Source organism: Oryctolagus cuniculus, chromosome 5, assembly GCF_051225735.1.
Source record: "Oryctolagus cuniculus isolate XC-2025 breed Fujian yellow rabbit chromosome 5, ASM5122573v1, whole genome shotgun sequence".
NCBI classification, from domain to species: Eukaryota; Metazoa; Chordata; class Mammalia; order Lagomorpha; family Leporidae; genus Oryctolagus; species Oryctolagus cuniculus.
In genome coordinates this window covers 70,664,159-70,690,554 of record NC_142871.1, presented here as the reverse complement: position 1 = coordinate 70,690,554, position 26,396 = coordinate 70,664,159, and the positions used below count along the sequence as shown (strand labels likewise).

At 38.5% G+C, this 26,396-nt stretch overlaps 1 protein-coding gene across 1 annotated transcript in view; it reads right to left on the bottom strand.

Annotated features, from left to right (window-relative positions):
• The window catches only part of ASCC3 (activating signal cointegrator 1 complex subunit 3), a 362,528-nt gene that overhangs the window by 210,026 nt on the left and 126,106 nt on the right, over window positions 1-26,396 (bottom strand). Inside the window, exons 11-13 of the mRNA XM_002714874.6 lie at window positions 12,205-12,369; window positions 4,290-4,466; window positions 1,841-1,912 (exon numbers count right to left, since the gene is read on the bottom strand). Of these exons, the coding sequence (XP_002714920.3) occupies window positions 1,841-1,912; window positions 4,290-4,466; window positions 12,205-12,369 (414 nt within the window). The remainder of the gene's footprint in view (window positions 1-1,840; window positions 1,913-4,289; window positions 4,467-12,204; window positions 12,370-26,396) is intronic.

Here is a 26,396-nt window from a genome sequence, read left to right as displayed (position 1 = left end):
GACTCTGTCTTCGTTTTTCAAGAGAGGATGATACTGCCTACCTCATAGGTTGCTGAGATAATTCAATAAAATAACAAATGGAAGATGATTTGATCAGTTTCAGGCATTTATTAAGAGCTAGGAAAAGTTAAGCATTATTATTATTGTCATTATTATGTAGATTATATAATCAGGATTTACTTTATTTAAAAGTTATTCTTGAAACCAAAAGCTACTGAGATTAGTGAGAAATCTGATTTTAAAACTGTTTCCCGAAGACAGACATAGTGCCTCGCAGGGTTCCATGCTCCACAGTACAATTCATCTTTGATTTGTTTTACATATTGGAGCTGTAAACGAGATTTTGTCTGGGGGAAAAAGAAGATGCCACAGACCTTAAAAGGAATTTAAAAACCAAAGAGGCAGAGAAAAATTTCATGTACCATAAAAAGCTAACACATTAAAAAAATTAATCTCACAAAATAAAGTTGTCACCCAAACCATAAGCAATCAGATAATAATTAACTTTTACATAAGCAATTATTGTCATTCCAGTTTCTCTTTAACAATTTTGATTAGAGAATTCTGGACAAGAGAAATGTTGAAACTTCTTAATTTCTAAACCTGTACCAAACAATACAAAACTGTATTATATATATTTCAATTAATACTACTTCATGAAAACAGTTAAGGGGCCAGTGTTGTGGCATAGTTGGTAAAGCTGCTGCCTGCAGTGCCATCATCACATGTGGGTGCTGTTTCAATTCCTGGCTGCTCCACTTTCGATCCAGCTCCCTGCTAATGTGCCTGGGAAAGCAGCGGAAGATGGTCCAAGTCCTTGGGCCTCTGTACACCCACATTGGAGACCCGGAAGAAGATCCTGGCTCCTTGCTTTGGATTGGCCCAGCCCCAGCCACTGTGGCCATTTGGGGAGTGAACCAGAGGATGGAACATTCCCCCCATTCCCCTCTCTGCCTCTCTGTAACTTTGCTTTAAAAATAAATAAATAAATCTTTGGAAAAAAGTTATTAAAATTAAAAAAGAACAGTTAAGAATAATATATATGGGAGGAGTGGTGGTGCATTGAGGTACAGCAGGTTAAGCCACTACTTGGGATACCTGACTCCCACATGGGAGTGCTGGTTTGAATCCCAGCTAGATGCTTTAGATCCAGCTTCCTGCTAATGTGCTTAGGAGGCAGTGGATGAAGGTCTAAGTACCCGCGTCCCTGCCACCCGTGAGGGATACTGGGAAATAAAATTCCCGGTTCCTGCCTTCAGCCTGGCATAACCCGGGCTGTTGCAGGCATTTGAACAATGAAGCAGTGGATGAAAGATCTCTTTCTCTCTTTTTTTTGCTCTCATTCTCACTCTCATTCTGTATGTCTCTCTTGTCTCTCCTCTGTCACTTTGTCTTTCAAATGAAACTAAATCTTTCTGAATTAAAGGTAAAAAATATATTTTAAATTTTGCATTATATGAGAAATACCAATTACAATTTTTGAAGTGTGAGATAAACTTGGTGTTCCCTTATAAGAGTAACAGAAACTGTTACTCTTATATATTATATACATACTATACAATATATACATAATATATTATATATATTCATTTTTTCTTACATATCTGATTAAAATGGCAAAAAAACAACCAGCATGACCTATAAATACTGAGTTGACAATGTTATCTATGAATAATTTTATGACTTACATGGTTACCCATTGGGTAAAAACAGCTATTAAGAAAGAAAACCTCTGAGTCACTGCCTCAGAATTCAAGAAAAGATTTTTTAAGAGACTAAAAATTAATAATTTTTATCATTAAACATTCTCTAAAAACAGGATAAAATAAATTAAATGTACCTGGTGTCCATCCTTTACTTGCTTTAAAACACTTTCATAACACACTTCATCCATGTTATTCAATTGCTGCATCTTTAAATTTGAAAGACATGAAAAATACAAAGCGGAACAATTATAAGCTTTCTAACAACAAATAAAATTTTGCTAATACTGATGCATCTTTTTTATTTTCAGATGAATCAGAATACAGAAAAAACAAACACCCAATATGTAACAATTTAAATGAAATAAACACAATACAATTAAAAATACACATAAAATACTTCAGATAATAGTTTTGAGTACTAATTCTGCCAATGTATCAAAAGACAGCATCTTTCAGGATAATACACCAAAGAAAAAATTAGAATAATAAAATTTTCTCTTTGCTTTTTCCAGAGAAGCATGTTTTTCATGCTGTTTTCTTGCATTTCATACTATAAACTACACAGCTTTTCTATTTAATTCTCCAAGTTGCAAGAACACTAGAGATTGACTATCAAATGGCATATAAGATCTGAGTAGAGATGTAACTAGGAGAACAGTATTCTTTCATAAAAACTGAATCATATCATGAGCTTCTAAATGAAACTTTAAGAAACCTACAAGAATTTATTTTTTCTAGGAACAAACAAATTGACAACAAATTATAAGACATATTAATGACTCTTTTAGGGAATACTTAATGATTACCAACTACAGATTTTAACCAAGTATAAAACTACTAGATTTTAATCAGAAAAAAAATCTGTATTTACTACAATCATACACTTGTATAATTTACAATTTGTATGAGTTGTAATTTTAAAAAAATTGCCAAATTTCTAAATCCTCAAAATAAATGACAGCTCATCATCTAACACTATCCTATTCATGATTATAATGCTAACATATTGTGGTAAAAACTCTTTGAATTTAATTAGCTTAAAAGAATTACCAACTTATATGGTACAATTGCAAGAAAATTAAGTTTAAGATGGCTGACAAGCATCTGCAACAATTTCCTTCTCTTTATCTCTCTGTGAGAACCATCTGCTATCAATTAAATTATAAAGCTAAAAATTCTAAAGCTATAAACAGTTCCACATCTAGCCTAATGATACATTAAAAAACTAAATAATCAAATGTATATTAAGGCATGACCAAAAAAATTTAGCAAGTAATAGACAAGCACTTGAAACTGTTAATGAAGTTTAAAATATGCATATCACAAGTATTGCCATGTTGTAAACTATTCTCTTTTGTACAAATCTGAAATGGCTCCCAACAATTTAAGAAATCTTACTTTTATGCAATGCATAAAATACCATACATAGTACCTTTGTAATAAGAGTCACTTCTCACATTTTTAGCTCAATTTTTACTTATAATGGCATAAGGTAAAAATGACCCTTTTTAAATAATGAAATACTTCTTAGACAAGAAGTAATATAATACAATAAAAACAAAGGCTGACCTAACAATACATGACTCCATTATGCTTTTAGTAAAGAGATCAGGAAGTATGAAAGTATTCCTTAATACTAAATATAATATAATGTAATATAATACCAAATATTAAAAATAGCTGTTGTTGAACAGAATGATAGTTTTCTTTATTATAGAATAAATCAATAATAAACACCCAACAGTGCAAATGTACATGGTAGTAAATGTTTGAAGAATTAGTTAAACAAGTCCTTTTATGGACTATAAAATACTAGAATGTCATTCACGGGGCTGATGATGTGGTATAGTGGGTTAAGCCTCCGCCTGTGGTGCCAGAATCTCATATGGGCACCAGTTCAAGTCCCAGCTGTTCCTTTTCTGATCCAGCTCTTTGCTATAGCCTGGGAAAGCAGAAGATGGCCCAAGTCCTTGGGCTCTTGCACCCAGGTGGGAGACCCAGAAGAAGCTCCTGGCTCCTGGCTTCAGATCGGCTCAGCTCCAGCCTTTGTGGCCATCTAGGGAGTAAACTGCAGATGGAAGACCTTTCTCTCTTTCTCTCCCTCTGTAACTCTACCTCTCAAATAAATAAAATCTTTAAAAAAAGTCATTCATATGCATAATATGGCAATTATAAGTTAAACAGCATAACTCTCTTGATGGTTGCTACCATTAAATTAATTTTCATTTGCATATGTAGTATTATATATTTTAAATGAATATTAAATCAAAATAATATTACAGTAGTAAGAGTTTATATTATTTTACAATGTCCCTCTACCATACCAAAATAACTCTGGAAACTTTTCACTTTTAAGAGATGTGACTACACAGCATACATTGAAAATAGCAATACCAACTACTACCAACAAGTTTCTGCAAGAGGACTTGCTCTTTCACAAATGGTTGAGGGACAGACGCTTGATTATGTCATACCAGTAAAAGTTACTCTATTAGAACCTCTAATTCCAAGCAAGTATTCACAAACATGCCAGTAAAGATATTTTTAGAAAACAAATGTTTCATTATTAAAGCGAATATTTACCTTATTTGCACTTTTAATCCCCAAAAATGTCTGCCCAAGAGGTACTGGTCGAAAACGGCCATCAAAGTAGAAAAGTCCAATGTAAGGATTAACGTGTAAAAACGTGGCAACATCGAGGTAGTTGGGTAAGGTTGCAGACAGTCCAAGAATCCTTATCATACTCTGTGTGGATTCAACCTAAATGGAATATTTTGATTAGACTTATTTTAAATAGACATAGGTTATTTAAATAAATTTAACTAAAAAATACCATCACATGTTCTATTAATGGGATCTCTGAAAACTGTACATGGAGGGGTGAGTACTGTTGTGCAGACAGTAAAGCCTCCTGTGCAGTGCAGGCATCCAACGCAGCTCCCTGTCAATGTGCCTGGGAAAGCAGCAGGGGATGGCTCAAGTGCTGGGGACCCTGCACTCATGTGGGTGACCGGGATGACGGTCTTGGCTCCTGGCTTCAGTCTGTCCCAGCTCCGGCCTTTGTGGCTATTTGGGGAGTGAACCAGTGGATGGAAGATGTCTCTCTCTCTCTTTCTGCAACTCTGCCTTCCAAACCTATAAAACAAATTCTAAAGAAAACAAACTGCACATGGAAATGAGTTTAGAGGTCAACTGAGGGTCCCATCATATCAGACACTGTAGTCCTTAATTCACAAGCTTAGTTTAATAAATACTGAAAGAACTCTGCACTCACCAAAATTAAAAATAAATGTGGAAATTTACATTAAATAAGTATAAGAATTTATAACAATTAAATGTTTTATTAAAGGAGGCCAGCACAGTGGCACAGCAGGTTAAGCTGCATTCTGCCAGCGCGGGCTTCCCAGGCGCTGGTTTGAGTTCCAGCTGCTCCACTTCCAATCCAGCTCCTGGCTAATGTGCCTGGGAAAGCGGCGGAAGATGGCCCAAGTGCTTCCCACGTGGGAGACCCAGAAGTTCCTGCCTCCTGGCTTTGGCCTGGCTCAGCCCGGCAATTCCGGTCGATTTTGGAATGAACCAGTGGATGGAAGATTTCTCTGTCTCTTCCTCTCTATCTGTAGTTCTGATTTTCAATTAAAATAAATAAGCGAATAAATCTTTAAAAAAAAACTGGTTTATTTGGCCACAAAAACTCCATAAATTCCAAAGGATAAAAATCATATCAGCCAGATTATCTGATTACAATGTAATACACCTAGAAAGATGGCCAAAAGCTTCTATTCACTTAATGATTAAAACACAGAAAGACAAATACTACATGTTGTCTCTCATATGCGGAAGTTAAACAAAAAGTTACTTTGAAATTAAAACACTGATTACTAAGGCTGGGACAGCAGGTGAGGGAATTGAATAACAGGTACCAAAACACAATCAAATATAGGATACAAGTCCTAGTGTTCTACAGCACAATGGAACACCTGGAGCTTACAATAATATAGTATATACTAAATAAAGCACTTGAAGAGAGGGGCTGATGGGCTCCAAACACAAAGAAAAGATAAAGAAACAGAAAGGCTAGATGGTGGCTTGATTGGTTTATGCTGTGTATATGCGTTGGGATATTGCACTGTGCCCCATAAAAATGTACAGCTATTGAGTGTTAATCAAAAGCTTTAAAAACAGAATTAAAAGGAAAAATTATGTAATATAATTTTATCAGAAAAATTATTAAAAAATACATCATTATGATCACACAATGCTATTGTCAATCCACAGTAAGTTTTCTAGGGAAGGTATTGGTAAGTTTGCTCAGTCTTAGGAGAATAAATAGGTATAAACAAATTAGTCAGATTTGATTAAAATTAGAATCATCCATCCACTGACGCTGGGTAGGGACCTAAACCACAGGCACTGGGGAAGCAGTGCTGAATAAGATTGATTTGTACATGTAAAGACTATTTGCAGGAACATAAAGAGGGAGGATTCAAAAATGACACAGATGGCTACAAATTAAAGTACAAATACATATACAACATTTTATGATGTTTTGTTTTTTCTAGAGAAATCTTACGAATATTAGTAAAAACACAAACCAACTCCACCAAAGGCAAAGAACTCCACATAACCAGAAACAACCACTATTTGTATTTTTTTAAAATAAATTCTTCACAACATACAGTCATTAGAATAGTGACTTTAATAACACGATAGTTTTGTGTAGCACTAGTGATGATTTCAGAGAGAAGGAAAATGACATTTGGTTTTAGAATCACTATTTAAAACACAAAAGTTATTGAACTTTTTTTTTTTTGGACAGGCAGAGTTAGACAGTGAGAGAGAGAAAGAGAGAAAGGTCTTCCTTCCGTTGGTTCACTCCCCAAATGGCCGCTACATCCGGCGTGCTGCGCCGATCCGAAGCCAGGAGTCAGGTGCTTCCTTCTGGTCTCCCACGGGGTGCAGGGCCCATGCACTTGGGCCACAGCAGAGAGCTGGACTGGAAGAGGAGCAACCAGGACAGAATCCAGCGCCCCAACCGGAACTAGAACCCGGGGTGCCGGCACCGCAGGCAGAGAAGCCATGGTGCCGGCTACTGAATTTATTTTAAGATATTTAATACTAAAATCATGATACCCTAACACCAAATATTTTTTTTTCTGCTAAAAAGCTATTTAACAAAATTAGTTAAGAAGACAACTAGTTCTCAATAGGGATTGGGATCTCTTATACTTTTATCTTTTCTGAGATCTTCCCAACCACGCCAAGTGTGTTAATACCATCGTGCAATTTCAGATTCTACAATGTACTGGAATAGCTTCCTATGGCATGTCTACCTTAGGGACAAATACTGATGTGTTATGTGAAACACCGCCATCTACTGGGAAGATCTGGTAATCACAAGGAACAAAGGAATCTTCATCCTAAAAATTGCTACGAAAACTGCACTAGGAGTTTGGAAATATGAGAAGAATCAAATAGATCATTTTGTCAATAAGATTAAAAACTAGTAATGGATATAGAGAAAAAGATTGAACGATATCAAGTTGTGAAATTAAGGAAGACAACAATAAATGCTAACAATGTACAAAGGGTGTAGAGTGGGAATAAGGTAATTCCTTCTGACTGAGGAATAAGGAAACACTTCTCTGTGGAGGTAGTAGTATTTGACAGAATTTAAAATGACAGATTTTCAGTAAATGGATATGGAGAATGATAAAGAAAGAAAACATATGCCTTAGCATTTATAACCTGTACTCTTGCTATCAAGAACACATTCTACCTCAAGTAAGACTACTTTAATCTCTGAAAGAGATGGCACTGGAAGGTTATTAAAGAAAGATCAACTAGGTTTGTAGGACTCAAACCTACAGTAGCTAATAGAAGTTAAGATTAGCAGGTAGACCATAATTTCTAATACCCCGCTAAAAAATCTGAATAGTTCTCTTAAACAAATGACAAGTCAGCAAAGGTGAGCAGAAGTGAGAAAAAAATTTGCTTTTTGCTTTTATTTTTTTTTTAATAAAAATAGGACCACTGAACTAGTAGTTTGTAAACATGACAAGAATCAAACAGACTCTTCAGTCAGTGAGATGAAAGTCTACTTAGGGATACAGATGAACAGAATTAACCATAGCAAGCTCTGAAATTTTAGGGAAGACTATGATAACTACTAAAAATGTATAAAGAAAGGGAAAGCAGAAAATATACAATTCAAGTAAAGAGGTATTGGTACATTCACAGTATGTATTTCAATATACATATTAATATCACATACGTTAAAATGTTATAATGTATTAATATGGAATTAGCATGCTTAAATTATATATTTCATCTAGCTCCCTGCTAATGTGCCTGGGAAAGCAGCAGAAGATAGCCCAAGTCCTTGGGCCCCTGCACCCACGTGAGAGAACTGAATGGAGTTCCAGACTCTTGGCTTTGGCCTGGCTAAGCCCAGCCATTGTAGCCATTTGGGAAGTGAACCAGCAGATCAAAGATCTCTCTCTCTCTCCCCCTCTCCCTTAATGTCACTCTGTATAACTTTACCTTTCCAATCAATAATAAATCATTTTTTTAAAGTAAAAGAGAGAAAATTGTTGCTCACTTTTCTCTTCACATAAAAGAGATTGTGTTAAAGAATATCTTACATTTCCAATGAAGAATATAACATGGGTATCTTTTAAACCTAGTTAATATAGCTCTACTTCATTCTTTTTAAAGGATGAAAAGTAGCATTTCTCTGCTTGAATATATTATAATTTACTAGTCCATTTCCTCAACTGTTGAATATCTGAGTTGTTTCCAAAATATTATATATTAAAAAGAGGACTTCAATAAATATTTGCATTAATAAATTATTATGGATCTGCACTATTATCTCCAATGGTTGTCGTCTTAGAAGTAAAAATACAGGGTAGCTTTTTGTGGATGCTATCAAATGACATTTTATGTTCATTTTTGCCAGTTTCATAGAAATGTTTCATGTTGCTGTGGATTCCCTTTAATGCCTTTTCCAGATTTCTCAGTATTTTCATTTCTTCTATAAAATGACTCTTTCAATTTGCTAAGCTTATTTTCTCACTAATTCATAAAAACTTTTCTGTCTGCTTGTTCACTGTTCAAATGGCTGCAACTGCCAGGTCTGCGCCAGGCCTAAGCCAGGAGCCAGGAACTCCAGCCTGGTCTCCTACATGGGAGACGTAGTCAGGTACTCAGGTCATCAACCAATGCTTTCCCAGCCACACTAGCTGGAAGCTGGATAGGAAGTGGATCAGCCTAACTCCAGCTGGCACGCTTGTCTAAGATGCTAGTGTCTCAAGCGGTGGATTAATCTGCTGGGCCACAATGCTGGTACCTCTCTGCCCCCCAAGATTATTTTTAAAATCTCTCCTATATTTTTCTCAATGGAGTTCAGAGTTTCGTTTGATGCAATTATATCTTTAATCTGCCCAGAATTTATTCTGTATTCATAAAATGAAAAACACACTAACATCTTTAAATTCTTTTATACAATATATCATTGCTTAAAGCTTTTTTTCAGCTAACAATTTATTTATTTGAAAGTCAGAATTACAGAGGGAGGGACAGAGAGAGAAATTTTCCATTTGCTGTTTCACTCCCCAAATGGCAGCAACAGCCAGAGCTAGCATAGGCCAGGTGGAAGACAGGAGTCAGGAGCTTCCTCCAGGTCTCCCATGTGGGTGCAGGGGCCCAAAGCACTTGGGCCATCTTCCGCTGCTTTCCCAGGTGCATCAGCAGAGAGCTGGATAAGTGAAACAGCTGGGACTCGAACCGGCACCCAAACGGGATGCTGGCACTGCAGATGGTGGTTTAATCCAGTACGCCATAGTGCTGGGTGTTTCTTAAAATTTCTTATTTTCTTAAAATTTCATATCTTTTTCATATTGAATTATCATACTTGCATCTGTATCAGGGATATTTAGGATATGAAAAATATAAAACAGCTTATATCTAACTAGATATCTGAGATGAGGGAGAGTATTAAACTAAACTTGACTATGACTTCAGATTTGGGCCTGTGAACCAAGTTGACTGTGATGTCATATGCTAATTACAAAGGCAAGATAACAGATTCCTAACATGCTTAGCAAGAGATGTCTACTGAACATCAAGCAGAAGCATACAATTGCACTTGGATATAGCTATCAGTTAGGGAGATGGAGATATGCATCTTACATATACTATAAAAATTTCAATGACATAGGCATACAGGTGATATTTTTCCAGGGTAGATATTTAGACTGAGGAAAGAAGATGACCAGTGAAGGAGTGTTGGAAAACAAACATTTCGAAGGTGAGAATAGGAGTCAAGAAAAGGAGTGTGGGAAAGAGCAGTTATGTATGTGAAAAAGATTCAAGTAAAGAAAATCAGGACAGAATGGCATAATGGAGACAAAGGGAAGTCTTCAGATTAAGGAAATAAAAAATAAAAAAATGGGTTTGAGAGCTCTTGTTGACTAGTGATCCTGGAATAACATTTTATTATCTGTGCTCAAGCAATGACCAGGCTGCAAGGGTTGAAAGCCAAAAGGGAAACAGTGAATATAGGTCAAAATTTCCAGAAGCTAGGTAAAGCAGACTTTTATTAAGCAGAAGCTACTGGAGAAGGATAGATTTAAGGGAGGTTTTGTGGTGAAAATGGAAGTCACTTTGTGATTCTTTTAAGCTGAAGAGTCATTGTGCACTGAGTGAGCAGTCAGAAAAGGGGCAACATAGGCTGGTGCCACAGCTCACTTGGCTAATCCTCCACTTGCGGTGCCAGCACCCTGGGTTCTAGTCCCGGTTGGGGTGCCGGATTCTGTCCCGGTTGCTTCTCTTTCAGTCCAGCTCTCTGCTGTGGCCTGGGAAGGCAGTGGAAGATGGCTCAGGTCCTTGGGCCCTGCACCCGCATGGGAGACCAGGAAGAAGCACCTGGCTCCTGGTTTCAGATCCGCGCAGCGTGCCGGCTGTAGCGGCCACTTGGGGGATGAACCAACGGAAGGAAGACCTTTCTTTTGCTCCCTCTCTCTCTCACTAACTCTGCCTGTCAAAAAAAAAAAAAAAAGAAAGAAAGAAAGAAAGAAAGAAAGAAAGAAAGAAAGAAAGAAAGAAAGAAAGAAAGAAAGAAAGAAAAGAAAAGAAAAGAAAAGAAAAGAAAAGAAAAGAAAAGAAAAGAAAAGAAAAGAAAAGAAAAGAAAAGAAAAGAAAAGAAAAGAAAAGGAAAGAAAAGGAAAGAAAAAAGAAAGGGGGCAATGTATGGAGAGAAAGGAATGGGGTTGAAGGCAAGGCAAGAAGAAACCTTGGAGAAAAGGAAGAGGGGTGCAACGGCTGGCATGCTTATAGGTGGCCAGGGGCAGGATGACATTTTTCTAGGTAGGGTTAGAAATTGACAGCATTTCAGCACAAGCGAATCCACTTCTGATCAGTAAAAAGTATTGTCATATAAGCTTGAAGCACAATGGGTTGGGGAAGAGCCACAGGGCAGATTGGTGAAGTTTGAAAGTGGAAACAATAGAACAGTAGCTTAGCAGTTCACAGGATAATCCCAGGAATCCAGGTGAATTCAGACTCTCTGAATACATAGTCTACATCAGTCTCTGAATGTCTACTGATATTTATCTACATCACTGCGTGAGCTTTATTGGTGATTAGCAGACTGGCTGCAGATGCAGACATGGCTCAACTGCTTCACTGACAATTTTTTCAGGTACTCAGGGGATAAGTAAGTTACTGACAAGAAAATAACTGGTCACCAAGCCAAGGCTATTTGAGAAAGAAAACAAAGGCAGTAGAACATGAATAGAAGACAAAAAATGGGGAGTCAAGGATGCAGAGTGTTGGATTAGATCAACATACTGGTGTTCATCTGTGGTCTGAGTATGTACAATCTACCAGAAAACTTCTTCTAGCTTCATAAGCTTCTAACTTCATAAGCTTTCAATATTTTCACTTAATGAAAAGATAGAAAATATCATGAGACTCTTGGCATTGGTTAAAACCAATTTCGGTTTTAACAATATATGAATAACCAAAAAAGCCAAAACCAAGAGACAAAATGCTCTTGTGCTCTTTAAAACTATTAAGATAATTCATACTTGGCAATCATTAATTCACTTTGTTTAGTGTGCTCAGAAACAAGTAAATATTGTTCAAGTTTCTGGGGAGCAAAGAGAAAAGAAGTGGATCAAAAGAGTAATTTTCTCCTATGCTCTATCATATTTTAATTCTGCTTAGTCAACATGAGATTCAGTTTTGCAAACAACATATATTTACAACGGAAGATTTCCAGTATTTATTTTGGTTAATTTTAAAAGACTTCATCAAAATAAGACTTGGAAGGATAGGAACCTTTTAATATGAAAATGAAATCACTACAGGTTTCTTTATAATACAATTATCATTGTTTCCATAAACAATACAGATTAATATTCCCTTTGAATGGCACATATTACATTTAAAAACTTATCTTTCCCAACATAAGCTTTTATAAATAATTTACTCTTACCTGTCGTAAAGTACGTGCAACTATGCTTTCTAATACTGGTCCTCTATCTTCATGAAGCAGATGGACTTCATCGAGAATAAGCAGCTTGACAATTTGGGAAAGGGCGACATCCCCAACACTCTTTCTCGTCACTACATCCCATTTTTCTGGTGTGGTCACAAGCATCTGTAAGACAAAAAAATGTAATCAAATCAAAAAGAGAAAAAAGCCACAATTATTTAAATTTCAACTTATGCCATTCAAGAAGAAATATTTTCGGCCACTCCTATACAAATTAAGAAAGAAGTGCTTAAAATATCCCAGACGTCTTATTCACTGTAGACAAGTCATTTCAGGATTGTACTTTGGCCTGTGATACAAAGCAGTTACTCAAAGCTCACTGAAGGTGGTTTGTCAGTGAACTGTAATATGAAGTGTATAAAAACTTACACAAAACATTTTTAAAATGTCTTACAATATATATAAAAAACCCCAGCTGTATCTTTTGGTTTATACTGATAAGGGATTAGGAAGTGATAAATGTTAAAAGGAAAAGAAAAACAACAAATCACTCTAAGATGCTGATCAGCATCAAATCTATCCTAAGTTGTAGGAAACTCTATTACTGATACACAGTTTCCAAACGCTGGCCTTTGGAACACATGACTGGCACAGCAGTTATGCGACTGCATGGCACAACCCATATCCTAAATCAAAGTGCTCATGTTTGAGTATCAGCTCTGTTTCCAATTTCTGGTTCCTGCTAGTGCATACCAGGAGAGCAGTAGGTACTTGTGTCCCTGATACCAATGCAGGCGACTTGCATTGAATTCTGAGCTGCTGGCTTTGGCCTTGCCCAGCTCTACCTGTTGGGAACATTTGGTGAGTAAACCAGCAGATGGAAAATCTCTCTCTCTCTCTCTCTCATTTGCTTTCTCAGATTTTCTATTTTGCAAATAAAAATAAGTGAAAGTTTTAAATAAAAATTTCTCTTTAATACCAACTTGTATACAAAGTACTTTATGCAAGAAAAGAATATATTTGGTAAGGCATAGCTGGCACATACTAGCAACCCAAACAGTGAATCACTGGAGAGCAATCAGGGCATTTAGAGCAGGAAACAGGCCCAGAGTATTTATCTGAACTATACAGAAGCAGACCATCTGGAATGATGCTGTGATTATAAATCATTACTTTTACATACTGAATTGTTTGGAGTCTCTCAAAGTATACTGTGGAAGAAAAAGGTGAGAAGATTAATAACATACTCTACTGTAGTAACGTCATATAAGGCAGTAAGCCCATACCTGGATAGTTCAAAGTATACACCAGGAAACAGATCAAAAGCAAAATTTCATTTAGCCAGGATATCAGAGTATGGAGACAGATGACAATCAATACTTCAAATGTGCTTGAGAGGGGCTACCTGAGCTGGGGTTCAATTATTCTCTCAACATTGTAATGTTATTTTACCTTTGTTTTAAAGTCACTTAAGGGGACGACTGCAAATGATGAGGAAATTTTTTTTTATTTGACAGATAGAGTTAGAGAGAGAGAGAGAGAGAGAGAGAGAGAGAAAGGTCTCCCTTCCGTTGGTTCACCCCCCAAATGGCCGCCACGGCCAGTGCTGCACCAATCCGAAGCCAGGAGCCAGGTGCCTCTTCCTGGTCTCCCATGCAGGTGCAGGAGCCCAAGCACCTGGGCCATCCTCCACTGCCCTCCAGGGCCACAGCAGAGAGCTGGATTGGAAGAGGAGCAATCGGTATTAGAACCCAGCACCCATATGGAATGCCGGTGCCGCAGGCGGAGGATTAACCAAGTAAGCTATGGCACCGGCCCCATGAGGAAATTCTTACTAGAAGCAAAATCCACATTTATCAGTATGACCTGCTGCATTTTCAGAGATACCAGTGCTATCATTTTGAAACAGACTCTGTCAACCACCAACTTTAGCATTTGTACATCTATAGAACACAAATTAACAGACTAATGAAACAGATGATGCAATGCATAGCTAAGGTGTGAGAGACTACAGACACAAGCTGTTTAGCTGGTTTGCTGAAGCTAAAATGGCAAAGATATGTTGCTGGAATTAAGCATAAACATGTATAATGAAGTCTGAGTTCTAAAATGGGATGAAACATTCACTGTGCATTAATTAACATCTTTTACAATCTTACAATAAATTTAAATTGAACTTCTACTTTGAATAATGACATTTAAAGTAACCCAAGATATATTAGCATAAATACGAGGGTACTTCAAGAAGCTCATGAAATTAAAAGATATGTACATTTTTCCAAAACTTTCTACAGTACCCACATATATGGATATTGCTTACGAACAGTGCTTTTCACTAAAAAGTCCTTGAAAAATAAATACATGCATTTAAAAAAGCAAACAGACAGCAACTCTCTTAAAATGTAATTGGCATTTTAACATATAACATAAAGAAATTACCTTACTAGTAATAAATATTTGGACAGCTACAAATTCTGCTCTTTAAATAATAAGAACAAAGCTTGGCTACCTGCCTCACCCTGAACTTGTAATACTATGCCAGTACCGTCTTAAAATGAACTTTCAGAGGTAATAATGTGGTGACAATTAAAATGTAAAATCAAATTTTCAAACAGCAGAAAGATATATCACCAAATCTTAAAAATACTCTCTAGCATTTTGCTTCTTATACTCTATGTAAGAAATGGCTACATTTATATCACCATCTCACCATTCAGTTCCTGAACTGAAATGGCTAGAAAATAAAGTGTCACATTTGCTTAATGAATTGGAACTCATGCAAGACATTTCCATCTGCTCGGGTATTAGGGCATGGGTTAACTGTCAATATTTTTACTGTCAACTTAAATTTCTCACAGTACATGTGCTTACTCCCTAGGCAGTATAAAAATCATTATTCAAAATGGTTCCACTTTTAGCCTGTCCATTGGGAAAAATGCATAGTTGAGGTGCTTACACATCACCATTATGTCAAAAAGTTGGTGCATTCAATTTTAAAACACTCATCAATTTGACAGGAAAACCAAAGGATCTAAGACTTTCCAGAACCATCTCATCTGGTAATTCACTTACACATTATTATGAAAAACCTTCCTTATGTTTGTATGTAATAAAATCACAATATTTACTTTTTCATCATTGTTTCATTACTACTCAATTACTGTCTTCTCTGTTCAAAATATATTCCTTCTTGAAGAAGGTTAGAGAGGAGAAAACACAGTAAAATTTTCAATCTAAAATTTTTATAATTGTTTGCTAACCCACACAGTAAACCCCTTATCAAAATACACCAGAGATGGTGCTTCACTGAATGAAGAATATCATGCCTGATTCCAAGTATTTGCACTTGTTCCAAACAGAATTGTTCGAATTTTGATCTACAAATTACCAAAGATATCACAAAGCCACATGTCAAAAAATGCTCAAGAGAGGAATGAGTTTGAGTGTGCATTTTACATGTTGTTCTTTTCATCCATATTTTAAAAGACAGAACTAATCTATTGCTCCTTGAGGATGAGAAATGTAAAGATTCAAGAGGCAGAAAAGAACTGTTACTGTCAACCAGGCAGCAATTACAGGCAGATAATCAGCTCCAATGTTAGACCCCAGAGCTACAATCTAACCAACTAAATTAATGGACCTTCTAAAGGGTTGTCATGGAAAAATTACATTGTTCTTGAATATGTATTAATTCATATTTTTTACCCTGCAAACAGTTACTGGAGAGGCAAAGATGAAAAAGTGATTAATGTTTCTAGAAAGGCTTCATAAAGAACTGAGCTAGAATGAGGATAAGGAAATAAAAACAGTCCTTTGGAAGAGCAGGGACAAACAGAAAGGGGGCAGTAAAGATCATCTGGAAGGGACAGAATTTTGCTGTACCTTGTTAGGGGTATGGCTTATGCATTTGTCAAAACTCACAGAACCAGAGGTTCACACTGTGGTGCTGTAGGTCAAGCTGCCTACAACTTCCACAACCACATACAAGGGCTGATTCGAGTCCCAGCTGCTCCATTCCTGATCCAGCTCCCTGCTAATACACCTGACAGAGCAGCAGAAGATGGCACAAGTGCTTGGGCCCCTGCACCCATGTGGGAGACCCAGAAGAAGCTCCTGGCTCCTAACTTCAGCCTGGCCCAGCCCTAACTGTTGAGGCCATTTGGGAAGTTAAAGATCTCTTTCTCTCTGTCTCTCCTTCTCTGTGCAACTCTGCCTTTCCAACCGAATCAATACATCTTTAAAATTTAAAAATAGAGAGAGAGAACTTACACAGAGATGAAAAGGCCCTAAGAGATAAAATGACTGAAATACATTGAGTTATTTTTCAAAAGGAGGCAAATGGAGCAATAAAGACTAATGACACAAGATGACACTCAGAAAATATTATGGGGGCCAGTTCTATGGCATAGAAGCCTCTGCCTGCAGAGCCAGCATCCTATATGGGTGCTGGTTTGAGTCCCAGCTGCTCCACTTACAATCCAGCTCCATGCTAATATGTTTGGGAAAGAAGCAGAAGGTGGCCCAAGTTCTCAGGTCTCTGCAACCACATGGCAGACCTGGAAGAAGCTCCTGGCTTCAGCCTGCCCCAGCGCTGGCTGTTGTAGCCATTTGGGGACCAACGGATAGAAAATCTCTCTCTCTGTGTCTCCTTCTCTATATCTGCTTTTCAAATAAATAAATAAATCTTTAAAAAAAGGAGAAAATATTGTTAAAATTATCTAGTGAATGAATGGTATTTTGGTTAGTTTTTCAAAGAGGTTCTTATATTTTAGAGAGACATTTCTACTTAGAAATTTTTGGAAAAACCACAAAACTGAAAAAGATTAGAAAATAACATTTTTGTTTAAAGTGGAAGAAAACATTAAGATTGTTATGCTAATATACAGTAATCAGAACCAAATGCCAATGTTTAAGAACAGCAAAATTTAAACAAGAGTGTCAATTTGTTAAGTCAACAACAGGAGTCACTGTGCACTTACTCCTCATGTAGGATCTTTGTCCTTAGTGTGCTGTACATTGAGATTTAATGCTATAACTAGTACTCAAACAGTATTTTTCACTTTATGTTTCTGTGTGGGAGCAAACTGTTGAAATCTTTACTTAATGTATGCTAAACTGATCTTCTGTATTTAAAGAGAATCGAAAATGAATCATGATGTGAATGGAAGGGGAGAGGGAGTGGGAAAGGGGAGGGTTGCGGGTGGGAGGGAAGTTATTGGGGGGAAGCCATTGTAATCCATAAGCTGTACTTTGGAAATTTATATTCATTAAATATAAGTTAAAAAAAAGAACAGCAAAATTTAAAATGTTATATATACTTTATTACTCTGTAATTTTTTTAATTTAAATGTGGAGGCTACAATTTACAGATTTCTATAAAGTGAACTTATTACTCCCACCTTCCTAAGTTGGTAGCCTCCATGCCACCAGCTTCCTGGTTTGTAAAATATATGCATGTGTGCCCACACACATACACACACATACACAAAGTTTTCAGCAAGACTTAAGAAAATATTTATTTACTTATTTATTTATTTGAGAGACAGAATGATGGGTTTGGGGACAGATAGGAAGAGAGAGGTTGAGAGAGAGAGAGAAAGACAGAGAGAAAGAGACCCCCCAAAATGGCCACTGCTAAAGCCTAAAGCCAAGCACTCTATCCAGGTCTCCCATGTGGGTTTACTAGGGGAGGTTTTCAGCCATCATTCCCTGTTTTCCCACGTGCACTGACAGGAAACTGGATGGGGAGTGGCAAAGCTGGGCCTCAAACTCAGTATGGGATGCCAGCCTCACAAGCAGTGGCTTAACTTACTGTGCCACAAAGGTTTTTTGAAAGGCAGAATGACAGAAGGAAACAAACACACACACACACACACACACACACACACACACTTGACAAAGCTGCTCATGGTATTTTTATGACTAAGAAGGAAGGTAAAGGTGGCTGATGACACGGTAATGAGATTTCTGAACAATCTTACTCAAAGATTCTTACTTAACAAACGGACAGTAAAAAAGAAAACAAAACAACAGCCATTACCTTTAGAATAAGGGAGCTGCTGTAGGGGGACTTAAAAGGAGAGAACCAGAAAATAAGAGAAGAGAAAGGAGAAAAGGAGGGAGGGAAGAAGGAAGAAATGAGGGGAGGGGAGGGGGAGGGGGAGAGGGAGAGGGAGAGGGAGGGAGAAGAAGAGGGAGAGGGAGAGAGAGGAAGAGCAAGCTAGTGAGCATGTGTTTATGGATACACAAATAGGCATTTTATAAAAACGTTTTCATTGTCCTGAACAAACTCCTAAAATCTGTCAAATCAAGGTGTGTTGGCAGGTAGGCTTCACATTTTCTATAGTGGAAAACAACAAGGTACTCGATGACAACATCCCACTCCTAAAACCTTCCAATTTTAGCAAGTTAATTAATTATACACAAAACACAGTGCTGAAAATTTTAAGAAATTTACATATTTATTTATCTATATTTTTTGAGAGGCAGAAAAAGAGAGAGGAGGTAGGGACAGAGAAAGAGAGAGAGAGAGAGAGAGAGAGAGAGAGAGAGAGAGAGAGAGAATCTCCTATCTGTTGGTTCTCTCCCCAAACGCCTACATCAGCTAGGGCTGGGCAGAGACCTATGGTGTGAGACAGGAACACAAAGCACGTCTTCCAAGAGTGTGTCTGCAATCTAATTACCACTGCCTCTGAGGGTCTACATTACCAGGAAGCTAGAGGCAAGAGCCAGAGACAGGAATCCATCTCAGGTACTCAAATAAGGGAAACAGGTGTCTTAGTTGCTAAGCTAAACACTGCCCCTAAGTTCTGAAATTATCTTATTAACAATGCATATTCTGCTTAAGATGCTGAAAAATGTTTTCATTGTCTAAAAGTAATCTACATATGTTTAACTAATCTTGTTATATCTAATCATCAAATCATATTGCTCTCATACCTAATTTTAAATTATTATGTCTACTGGAACAATTTGTTTCTTTGAAACAGATGGCTATAAGTTAAAAGATTTAAAATTTTAAATCAAAAGGAATACATGAAATTCAAAATATAAAAGTATGCCTTTAAAAAATTATTTTTTATTTCTTTGAAAAGCAGAGTAAGAGAGAGAGGGAGAGATAGAAAGAGAGGTCTTCCATTCCCTGTTTCTCTCCTCAAATGGACACGAAGACCTTAGGTTGGGCAGGATGAAGCCAGGTTCTTCATCTGGGATACCCTTGTGGGTGGCAGAGGGCCAAGCACTTAGTCCATCCTCCGCTGCTTTCTCAGGCACATCAGGAGAGAGCTGGATTCAAAGCGGAGCAGCCAGGACTTGAACCAGCTGACGCCCATATGGGATGTTGGTGTCACAGGCAGCAGCTTTACCCAGTATGTCACAATGCTGACCCCAAAAGTATACTTTGTTGCTCTGATATTCCAAATAATAATTAGACTATAGAGAAGTTGAAAAATTATTTAAATTAATTAGATAAATAACTTTTTAAAACACCAGAGTGATAAAGATGGAATTTTTCCACTTATTTTCAATACTTATTTATTTATTTGAAAAGCAGAGTTATCCAGAGAGGGAGAGACAGAGAGAGGAGTTTTCCATTACCTGGTTCACTGCCTAAATGGCCACAGTGGCCAGGGCTGGGCCAGGCTGAAGTTATGTGTCTGGAACACCATCCAGATTTCCATCATGAGTATAGGGGCCCAATTACTTGGGCCATCTGCTACTGTTTTCACAGACGCATCAGCAGGGAGCTGGATCAGAAGTGGAGAAGTTGCGACTAGAATCAGTGCACAAATGGGATGCCAGCATCATAGGTGGCAGCTTAACTGACCATGACCAGGTCCCAATTATACCTATTAAACTCCACGAGTATTTATAATTTCATCAAATCTCAGGAGACACTGATTGTAAGATATATAGTAACTTTATGTACCACTAAGAAGGTAAAGTACCATCAAATAAACTTTCAAAATGTGTATTATAATGGCTGAAATAGGAGATATATATATATATATAAAACACAAAATGTTAAGAAACTTATTAATCCAAATGCTCACTGTCTCTCAAATAAATAAACATACAAATAAATAGAGTAATATTCAAGCATCTCTCCTTAGGGCAGGCCTTTGGTGCAGCTATAAAGAGGATTCTTGGGATGCCAGAATCCCAAATTGGAGTGGCTGGTTACTCTCTTCATTCCAGCTTCTTGCTAATGTGCGAAGTAGAGAAATCTACATGGGAAGCCCAGATTGAGTTCCAAGCTCCTGGCTTCGGTCTGGCCCCATCCAAGCTGTTGTGTGCATTTGGAGAGTTTGTCAGTGGATGTAAGCTGGTGTGCTCTCTCTTTACATCTCCCTTCGCTTTTATTTTTCGAATACATTAAATAAATAAATAATTTTAAAATTCTTCCTTAATATATCTTCTGTGGTGAGAAAGTCAGCCTGGAACTGCTATAAATCATATGCTAACACTATAGATATTAGACATGGCAACAGCTTGCAGGACTTAAGAAGTCTATCTTCCTCTCAAAAATACATAATCACCCACTTAGTCAACCAATAAGCTTATAAATTACATGAATGTTTTAATTTAAAGATTAAATCTAAAATGTCACAGTTTAGATTCCATAAGCATACATATAATTACAGTTATATTAACCTCTGACACACAAATGTCACTTCTGATTGATGGCAACAGCCTTCGTAATGGAACTGGACAGCTTGATGATTACACCTGCCCCTTGGGATACTACAACAAATCAGTTAGTTCCAACTACTTCCTTTTCCACAACTTTTATGTTCCCTCCACTTCCATCAATTCACATGCATGAGTGCTCACTCACACGTGGAAAATACAAAGTTCTCTCAAATATATAGTTATATTTATGTCAAAGAGAACAGCTTTAAATTATTTAATGAAAATATAGGAACTAATTGGGAATCTTCAATTACAAGAGTACTCCTGCAGCATACTGTTTGTTGAAAAGTATACAGTAAAGCTAACACATAATGTTATCTGAAGTATATTTTGGTGTTTTCATATTAACAACACTGATATTTTAACTAAAATTTCATATGGAACATTTACTAAATAATTAAAATACATATTCATTGAAAAATTCTAAAAATTTTGAAGGAACTGAGAGTATGGAATGCTGAGAACAAGAGAGATTAAGCTCTGCTATTTAAAACTGAATATTTAAGAAAATGCTTTCTAGATTACATGTGGAAGAGAATTCCCTTTCCAGATATTTTTGTTGATTAAAAATTCTTTTTATCAAACCTAGTATATACCACTGAAGTCTAGCCTCATCAGCACAGGTCCTCAAAAGGTACAATGTTTGGTTATCTTGAAATTTAACTAGTTACGCAAAATTAAGAAAATACAAAATTGTTTATAATTCTGTGTGTCCAAACAATAAAAACCTTGCTCCTGGCATTCTAACTACTTGTTTGTAGTCAGGCTTCCATTCAATTAGAGTGTCCTAGAGCAGGGACATGCCACATTTTACAATGATATCTCTTCATATTTATACAGACAGGTTACTGTTGACATGTGACTAAATTTGTAGTATCAACTTGTTCTGGGGTGAGTCCTGATCTGTACAATTGTGACATGGTTCATAGAAAACAGGTTTCCTTAGGTTATTGTAAAATAGTATTTTTCACTTCTGAATGGCTTAATGCTGCTTGAATTCAGAGAGATAAAAAACTTCGCTAATACAACTTTGAAAATTTAAAGACACTACCTGTCACTTGCCACATGTGCAAAATTCAGTTTGAGGATCAATCTCTCATGAAAATGAAACATTTTAAAATGTAATATTGTGGTCGGCGCCACGGCTCACTAGGCTAATCCTCCGCCTGCAGCGCCAGCACCCCGGGTTCTAGTCCCGGTCGGGGTGCCAGATTCTGTCCTGGTTGCTCCTCTTCCAGTCCAGCTCTCTGCTGTGGCCTGGGAAGGCAGTGGAGGATGGCCCAAGTGCTTGGGCCCTGCACCCACATGGGAGACTAGGAGGAAGCACCTGGCTCCTGGCTTCGGATCCACACAGCGCGCAGGCCGAAGCAGCCACTTGGGGGGTGAACCAATGAAAAAAGGAAGACCTTTCTCTGTCTCTCTCTCACTGTCTAACTCTGCCTGTCAAAAAGAATATATATATATGTCATATTGTAATGCCAAACTACCATACCTCAAATATGATAAACTAAATAAATCAATGTATTCTGCAACTGTTCAAAAAAACAACTAAAAAATAATACCAATTTCACATCATTAATTCCAGGCATTCAACATTTAAGGTTCATATTATTTCAAGAACAATCAATGTTTGGAGTCTATTTTGGGAAAGGAGAGGCAGACAAATGGAAGAAACTAAAATTTTATCAAAAAATCATGGTAGGGGCTGGGGCTGTGGTGCAGCACATTAAGGCCCTGGTATGCAGTGCCAGCATCCCGAATAGGTGGAGGTTCGAGGCCAGTTCCAATCCAGTTCTCTCCTATTGCCTGAGAAAGCAGCAGAAGATGGCCCATGTCCCTGGGTGCTTGCATCAGTGTGGGAGAGCTGGAAGAAGCTCCTGGCTCCTGGCTTCAGATCGGCTCAGTTCCAGCCATCTGGGGAGTGAACCAGCAGATGGAAGACCTCTCTCTGTCTCTACCTCTCTCTGTAACTCTTTCAAATAAATAAAATAAATCTTTTTATTTTTATTTTTTTTTATTTTTTGACAGGCAGAGTGGACAGTGAGAGAGAGAGACAGAGAGAAAGGTCTTCCTTTGCCGTTGGTTCACCCTCCAATGGCCTTCGCATGCGGCTGGCGCACTGCGGCCGGTGCACCGCGCTGATCCGATGGCAGGAGCCAGGAGCCAGGTACTTACCCTGGTCTCCCATGGGGTGCAGGGCCCAAGCACCTGGGCCATCCTCCACTGCACTCCCTGGCCACAACAGAGAGCTGGCCTGGAAGAGGGGCAACCGGGACAGAATCCGGCGCCCCAACCGGGACTAGAACCCGGTGTGCCGGCGCCGCTAGGCGGAGGATTAGCCTAGTGAGCCGCGGCGCCGGCAATAAAATAAATCTTAAAAAAAAGTAGGATAAAAAATACTAAAATGACTGTAATTAAGGCAATATATTTTTAATTGTTCTTTTTTTAATTAATTAATTTATTTGACAGATAGAGTTAGACAGTGAGAGAGAGACAGAGACAGAGAGAAAGGTCTTCCTTCCGTTGGTTCACCCCTCGAATGGCCGCTATGGCCAGTGCTGCAAGGATCCGAAGCCAGGAGCCAGGAGCTTCCTCCTGGTCTCCTATGCTGGTGAAGGGGCCCAAACACTTGGGCCATCCTCCACTTCCCTCCCGGGCCACAGCAGAGAGCTGGACTGGAAGGGGAGCAACCAAGACTAGAACCCGGCGCCCATATGGGATGCTGGCACTGCTGGAGCATTAACCAAGTGAGCCACAGTGACAGCCCTTTAATTGTTTTTATTGATGAATTATTCCTATTTTTGGATCATTCATAAAAAAAGGACAGGGCACACACACTATTTAATTACCATTTGTAGGTGATCCAAAAGGAACTTCCAGATAGAACTTTATAATTCACTCACTGTTCTCAGAAGTGTGTGTGTATGTGTGTGTGTGGTTGCAAATACAAATATAACTAGAACTTTAGAAGTTATAGCTTAAGGAGAAAATCCAGAGAAGAAATGCATCTAAACTCTTTCTTACACAATGCTATGAGATACAATGGTCACCCATAGTGGACAACACTTATAGCTCAAGCACCTGCCATTGCTTCTGCCTACATTCCAGGGTCCAAACTGCTCATAGAGCACCGATATAACTGCTACACAAAGTCAACTGAAATTATATATTTTTCTAGACTTTCTACTCCATTTGCTATAATCTAACAAACTTACAATACTGAAAAAAAAGATCAAATTACTCATCATTTATTTTGAAGTAGCTTAACAGAGACTCACACTGAAAATAGGCCTAACAAAGTGATAAAAAAGGAGAAAAGCAAACATGGTCAAAGGATTAGCCCACACAGTGACTGTGATTAAGTATACAACTTGGCTCTACAGTGGGTGTTGTGGCATAGCAGATTAAGCTGCTGCTAAGGGCACTCATAGCCCATATCTGAGTGTCTGGTTGGAGTCCCAGATAGTATGCTCTTCCCATCCAGTTTCCTGCTAATGTACCTGGGATGTAGTGGGTAATGTTCCAAATACTTGGGTCCCTATGACCCGTGAGGAAGACCTGATTGGAGTTCCTGATTATTGGCTTCTGCCTGCCCTATCTCTGGGTGTAGTGGGATTTGGGGAATGAACCCATGGATAGATCTATTTCTTTCTCTCTCTCTACTCACCCACAAAGTTCCTCTCTCTACTCACCCCCAAAGTTCCTCTCTCTAAAACTCTGTTTTCACAAAAATAAGTGCTTTTAAAAAAATAAACAAAACTGGGGTCGGCACTGTGGCACAGTGGGTTAAGCTTCTGCCTGCAGTGCCAGCATCCCATGTGGGTGCTGGTTTGAGACCGGCTGCTCCACTTCTGCTCCAGCTCCCTGCTATGGCGTGGGAAAACAGTAGAACATGGCCCAAGTTTTGGGCCCCTGCACCTGCATGGGAGACCCAGAAGAAACTCCTGGCTCCTGGTTTCAGACTGGGGCAACTCGGGCCATTGCGGCCAATTGGGGAGTGAACCATCAGACGGAAGACCTCTCTCTCTCTCTCTCTCTCTCTGTGCCTCTCCTCTCTCTGTGTAACTCTGACTTTAAAATAAATAATCTTTTAGGGGCTGGCGCTATGGCTCACGTGGTTAATCCTCCACCTGTGGTGCTGGCATCCCATAGGGGCACCAGGTTCTAGTCCTGGTTGCTCCTCTTCCAGTCAGCTCTCTGCTGTGGCCTGGGAAGGCAGTGGAGGATGGTTCAAGTACTTGGGCCCCTGCATCTGCATGGGAGACCAGGAGGAAGCACCTGGCTCCTGGCTTTGGATCGGCATAGCACCAGCCATGGCGGCCATTTGGGGGGTGAACCAACGGAAGGAAGACCTTTCTCTCTGTCTCTCATGGTCTAACTCTGCCAAATAAAAGTAAATAAATAAATAAATAATATTTTAAAAATACATAAATAAACAAAACCAGCTCTAAGCTTTTTTGATATCTGACCAAAAAAACTGACACATGGATCAAAATGGAGACAAAACAGATCCTAAATCAAAAGTCTTATTCTGGAATCAAACTTTTTAAAAATTCACTTTATTTATTTGAAAGGCAGAGTTACAAAGAGAGGGAGAGAGAGAGATCTTCTATTCCTTGGTTCACTTCCCAAATGGCTGCAAGTCAGTGCCAGTCCAGGCTGAAGCTCGTAGCCAGCTGCTTCATCTGGGTCTCAATGTGGGTGTAAGGGTCCAGGCTCTTGGGCCATCCTCTGCTGCTTTCCCAGGTGTAACTGGAGAGAGCTCGATCAAAAGTAGAGCAGCAGGAACTCAAACTGGTGCCTATACGGGATGCTGGTGTTGTAGGCGGCAGCTTTACCCACTGTGCCACAATGCTGATCCCCTGGAACCAAATTTTTAAGAGCAGTTTCTTTCATGGACATTACTCTCAGGTTGAGTGACACAACAGAAAATCTTCAACACTTTTAGAACATATGTAACAGGGACCTCATGGGACCAGTGCTTTCAGTTCCTTGGGGTAAAACCAACATTAAACTCAACATTAAATTCAATGTATTGTAAGCAATGTAATAGGTTAATTATTTTTTTAAGATAAGAAAAACACAAAATGATATAAAGCATTCAATTCATATGGGAAGGTATAAAGAGAGCCTTCCCCCATGCCCTCTTCCCTGTTTTTCTTCTCTAAAGCAACCATTCTTTATTAATAGGCTTCTAAAACTAGAAGAAAATATTTAGGCATGCATGAGATTTTTAAAAAGTATGTACACGGGGCCGACGCCGCGGCTCGATAGGCTAATCCTCCGCCTGCGGCGCCGGCACCCGGGTTCTAGTCCCGGTCAGGGCGCCGGATTCTGTCCCAGTTGCCCCTCTTCCAGGCCAGCTCTCTGCTGTGGCCCGGGAGTGCAGTGGAGGATGGCCCAAGTGCTTGGGCCCTGCACCTGCACGGGAAACCAGGAGAAGCACCTTGCTCCTGGCTTCGGATCAGCGCGATGCGCTGGCCACACGTGCCGGCCGCAGC